Here is a 6,066-nt window from a genome sequence, read left to right on the forward strand (position 1 = left end):
GAACATCTTTTGGCTCAACTGTTCTCAGGAATATCCTTCCTTAGAGTCCACCCAGGGTTTCAGGAAGATGGAGAGACTGTCCCAACAGTTGATAATAGAATGAAAATTGACAACACCAGATAAAAAAGTTGTATACTCACCATAACGTTCCATCTGTGTTGTCCATTTTCATTCTTTAACTTCCTGCCCACCAACCCCCCCCGTTCTTTGTTTCTATACGCTTCTGGAACAGTGTAATATTATAAGGACACCACTGTCCTTTTTGATTGAGCTCCAGATATAGTTTCCTCTGTAGGATACATACATTTTTAGGTGTCTTTTACATACATTTTATATATATATATATATATATATATATATATATATATATATATATATATATAATGTATGTATATCTACACACACACGCGCATGCATGCATTAATAAATAACACTTCTGCGCGCGCGTGCATGCATTAGTAAATAACACTTCTGCTAAAATCAGTAAACAAGATCTGAGGTATGTTAGGAGTTGGTGCATTATGGGTAAGGGAGCTTTTTGATTATCACGAGCTTTAGTAATGGCAGATTCGGATAAGAGGTGCAGATCCAAACCCAACAACAAAGGATGAATGAAAATGGACAACACAGATGGGACATTATTGTGAGTACACAACTTCCTTTTACTGATGCAACAACCAGTGACACTAAGTACACTAACATTTTCTGGTAAATTTTTATAAACAGTTCTACGTTTCACATTTTAACTCCTCCTCCATGAAAAAGTGGAAGCAACTAGAGTACTATGATGTTCTTTGAAATGGAACTTCATGAAGCTTCAGCAATTGTTCTCTTACTTCTAGTACATAAATAAGTTATCAGACATTTAGTATTGCAGGATTTTTATTTATAAAATCAAAATCAATGCATCCCTTTTTGGATACAGAAAAATATTTACAAACGTGTCCGAAACAGGACTAAAATATTATTGAAATCATGTACCCTTTAGATAATTGTGCTTTCATAGATGCATAAGAAACTTTGTATATAAAAATACTTTACAAGGCATACAACTGCAATATGAGGTTAAAAATACACATTTAATAATAATAATGCATCCATTATTATTTATTCAAAATGCATAGGGAGGGATAGAAGGACTGTTTAAAGCCTTTTAATAAAAGTCTTCATTAAAAATGCAAATCAAAAGTGGCAGTGAGCATTAGCCCATCTTGTATTGCATATAAAATCACTTCCTTACAGACAAGGAGTCTGCAGTATTAGATATGGCACATATTGTGTATCTGTATGGCAGCTGCAGTGTATCACACCAGTAAGAAAATAACTTCTACATACCAGAGACAGGGGGGAAACAAGTCTGTTACACCATCAAAACCAATCTATTCTGCACGATTGTTTTAACATATCTGGAATGGGGCAGCCATGTGGATGATGTGGCTGAAATGCACTCTTGTATTCAGATTTCATCAGTAATGCTTTTAGTTTGAAAGGCACAGTGAATACTGTGATTACTTTTAGACTCCGATGCAATCAGGAAAAAAAGAGATGCAGATCAAATTATGAAGCAGTTAATGGACTTGCAGTGAATGTTTTGTCACTATTAAGAAAAGGCACAAACGAAATGTAGTGGTCAAAGAAAACACTTCTAAAATTCAATAAAAACAAGTAACATTAAAAATCCAGTGTTTAGACAATTGAAATTAGCTGCTCCTCCATCTATATTGTTTGACTAGTGCCAAGGAAAACTCAGATTGTGATGCCATAATGCCATGTTTATGACAACACATTTGCAGGCAGCTGCCTAATCCAATAAGGCATGAGGAATTTCATTTACTTAAGGTCTCATCTCTAAGCATATTAGAGTGGATTTTTCCTGACTATATCAACTCCAGGAATTTCAACAGATGAAACATTGTAAAGCATGGCATGCCTGAAGCAGATAAGCATTTAGAAGCATCCAAGGCAATCTCTTAACATCCTAGTGATTTGTGTGCATCATGAAAAAAAGACTTTGATGATCTAATACTTTGTGGCACAGCGACTTAAAGGCAACTGTATTTTACCTTTTTTGACCATAATCCTTACTGAATTGGATATTCTTTTTGCCATATATCCTTCCAAAGAAGGATGCCTGATTTTGTATGGTACACAGAAACTAATATAATATGTTCTGGCAAATGGAACAACAGCTGATTACACAGTGTTGTTTTCAGAAAGAAGCATTCCATTACCGCATATTATTTACAGGCTTACAACTGCCCTTTTGTTGTTATATGGCACAAAAGAAAATAGTCTTGATACCACACCACGATAAATTAATTCAGAAAGGAACAGTAATGCTATTCTAGCAATGCCCCTTCTATTGCCTTTGGCAGAGTGGTGATATCGCTCTTACCATCTTCATTTTTGGTTGAGGCAATAAACAGTGACATTTTTATGTGATAGCACTAAATGAACAATGCCGCACAAGAAAGGAACTAATGCAAAACATAAATATGTTGTTAAATTAATAGACATACTTCCCTACTAGGGATAAGACCAATTTGCTGGCAGTCACAATGCTGCTTTTTTCACCTTCATAATGAGTTAATAATGTTAACTATTTCAGCAGGAGGCACATGTACTACAGTAAAATGTAATTTTTCTAAATCTCTTTTCTGTGAATCCTCCCACGTTTTAATAGACCACACTCTGCCAAAATAAATGAATGACAACCGCAAATTACTCTGAAAAAAGTAACAAAGAAAGCTGACAGTAGTATTTTCGATCCAATCAAAATTTTCCTTTTAAAACAAATCAAATTTTTGGGAATATCAAACACATTTTTCCTCACTTCTGAAAGATGGTTTGGCATTAAGATGGGCAAATCAAACAAAATGTCCCAATTGGTGACACTTTTAAGGTTAAGATTAACAGTTGGGGTGAGCAGCACACCAGCAAAGAAATAATGATCAACTGTTCTGCTATAAGGGAATTAATCAATCACAGAATCATTTCAGTGTCTTGAGAATTCCAAGGTCTAGGATGGTAATGCGGTCAATGGCAAAATGCTAATGGTTTGTGTGATTCAGTGTTAATTTATATCAGTGTTAGCCTGTCAACTCAAAAGTTCCACTCAACACTAGTGAGATTAATCAAGGAGAATATCATCCATGCAGTGGAGTTCTTCACACCTGTACCTTACCATATTCAAAAAGTTCTGCTTTCTCTATCCAGTTATGACATTATGTAGAGCTGTTCTTATTACAACATGGGCACCTATCAAAGACATGTCAGTTTATCACATCATTGCAGTTTTATGCATTAGGGCACAGAAAATGTTTTGAAATGGCCTCAAAAGTGAACTACAGTAGAAAGATGTTCTCATGACACTATTAGGTACTTGTTATAGCACCTTCAAGAAGTATCAACTGCTTTGTAAGTCTGGCTGCATGTAACAAGGAATAAATTAAAGACCAGAAAGTCACTGTGTCACACAAAATCAAAAAGATGGTATGAAACTTCTCAGGTCCAACCTTTCTTAACAGCAGCCAGTAGCCATGATTAATCAAATGCATCTCTAATGCAGAAGACAAAACATGTAAGAGTAGCAGGAAACACAAGTATAAAAATAATTTTAGTTCATTATGGCACATCTGAAAAAAGATGCAAAAGTTCTTGAATTTTAGTGATTAAGCACCACAGATGGAAGAGAGACTCATCTGTCCCACAATGGAATTAGTTTCAGATTAAAAAGAACAGTAAGTTATTATTTGTGGCCAGTTCTCTGACAGTACTGATAAAAGGGAGAAAAGATGCAGGTTATTTCACTAACCTGTCTATTCTCATCTCCTGAGCATCAGACAGCTGAGCATAATAAATGAAGAATCAAATGCACCTAATCAGAATGACTGCATTATCGGGATAAGTCACTAAAGTATGAACATGAAAGAGGATTATACAGTAAAGTTGCTAATGGGCAACAGTAGTTAGAACCAATGCAGTAGATCAGCTATATTACCGGAGTTGTGCAGTTTACAGTTAAGAATTGGATACATTTTTTAGATATAATTACTGTTTGCTGCATTTTTTGTCAATTACATGTAAGTGGGATGTGACTGCTTTGAACTTCTAATTTTTTAATTGGCACTTCAGCACACACCGGTAGGTGGGACACAGTCTACCAGCCCAACAAAACTGGTGTGCTCTTTGCTGTACAAGTAAACAAATGGATGTGGCACATTTAATACAGTTCCCAAAGGCTTTGAATTTTGAGTAGCTAAGGAAAAAATGTAAGTAATAGGTGTGAAAGGTAGTATCCAACATCAGACAGTGCTGGCAACAAGCCTGTTTCACTGGGAGTTGTAGTAACTAAACTTGTGATTCAAAACATATGTGATAGTTGATATTAAAAAGGGTCAAAGAGTGCACTAAAAAGTGTAAAAACATTTCAGTACAATAAACGTACTACTGCCATAAAAATCAACTGCATAAAAAAAGGCACAAACAAAAAAAATGACAAACGCTATTCACTTAAACATATATAAGCAAATGGCTGTGACTAAAGTGCAAAGGGAAACATTACATAAACATAGAAATAAAGTTGTAAAAGTGAAAAGGTGAGGGTACAAACAAAATAAATGCTTATGAAATAGTATACAGATAGAACTATAATAAAAGTAATATTAAGGGATCACTCATACTTTAAGAAATAAAAGCTCACAAATACATCCACAAGTGCTTGCAGTGCAGACTACAAAGTTGATAACTTTAGTAACAGTAAGCATCCTTCAAGGAATGTGGGTCACTTCTATTTTATGAATGTACAGGAGGGATTAGCCAACTATTAATGTTAACCGTGATGTAACAGTTCTACAAAAAAAGTATAGAACTGCTTCTGACAGTGCAAACTAAAGTGTATTCCCTGTAACAGACTCCCACGTTCTAAGCCTGTTCACCAGCAGCCCTAATAATCCACTGAATACTAAAAATGCCCAGCTACAGAATCTAAAGTAACAAGGGACAAGAGGCACTGTAGCATCACCTCTATTTAATGGAGTGTGATAATCAATTACTGTAGTACCACAAAGTCTGTAGAACAAAATGAGTTATCCTTTCCAAAATTAGACAAAAAGGGTGCTCAGAAAATGAGGACAACAGAGTTCCAACCTTACATGACAAAGAGGGAAACTGTCAATCACAGAACAGTAAAGGGGACTGAGACCACTGTTTTCACTTGTCTGAGAGGACAAGAAGTTTCTTTTCTGTCAATAAAAACATAATTTGTTAAGAAACTAGGGAGTATGTATTTCTCCAGTTACACACTGCGTGTATTAGATTTGACTTCACTGCAGTCCTGGTGTTTGGCCTCCAGTTCTTCACTCTCTTCACTTTGACCATGTGCCCCAAGTGCCATGGGATTTCTACTAACCAACAAATCCAACTTGCCTTCTGCCTCTGAAATAAGTGGAACAGCTAAACAACAGTCAAAATCTCGGGTGCGAACATGGTTTACCTATGAGAGAAAGATGAGACATTAGTGTTAATAAACTTTAGTGAGTTATACAGCTGTCATACTTGGCTTTTGTAACACTTTTATAACTATAACAGAAAAATACGTTCTGTAACTGTGGTTCAAGAACTACAGTGTAATCCATTACCTTTATACCAGACTCCTTCAAAATCTATATATACATGTATACTATATACACACACACACTATATTATATATATATATATATATATATATATATATATATATATATATATATATATATATATGTATATATATATGGATCTACTGAAAAAGACCATATATCCACTTGTTTGAAAACAAATAGTGGATTCTTGGTTACGTGAAAATGCAGTTCCGCGAAGAATGGTTCAACGAACCCTTAAGGAATACAAGTGCCGAAGCACACTACAGTGGGAAAGGGAATTTACTTGTTTCCCTACTGTAGTGCGATCTCGGAGTTGGTATTTTTAAGTAGGGGGGTGTGTGGGGGGCATGTTTCTGTGTTCATCGGTTCATTTAACCGATGTTCGCAGAAGTGCATTTTCGCTTAAGTGCACTTTAGGTATAACCAT

The 6,066-nt window shown here is 35.4% G+C and overlaps 1 protein-coding gene across 4 annotated transcripts in view; it reads right to left on the reverse strand.

Moving 5' to 3' along the window:
* Positions 1 to 864: 864 nt before the first annotated feature.
* GRIP2 (glutamate receptor interacting protein 2) overlaps positions 865 to 6,066 on the reverse strand; it is a 2,580,489-nt gene continuing 2,575,287 nt past the window's right edge. For all 4 annotated transcript variants that reach the window (XM_044078606.1, XM_044078609.1, XM_044078607.1 and 1 more), the window contains one exon: positions 865 to 5,494. In XM_044078606.1, coding sequence (XP_043934541.1) covers positions 5,297 to 5,494 — 198 coding nt within the window. In that variant the 3' untranslated portion in view covers positions 865 to 5,296. The remainder of the gene's footprint in view (positions 5,495 to 6,066) is intronic.

The sequence above is a fragment of the Protopterus annectens genome, chromosome 7.part1 (assembly GCF_019279795.1).
Source record: "Protopterus annectens isolate FY-2018-M chromosome 7.part1, PAN1.0, whole genome shotgun sequence".
Lineage (NCBI taxonomy): Eukaryota > Metazoa > Chordata > Ceratodontiformes > Protopteridae > Protopterus > Protopterus annectens.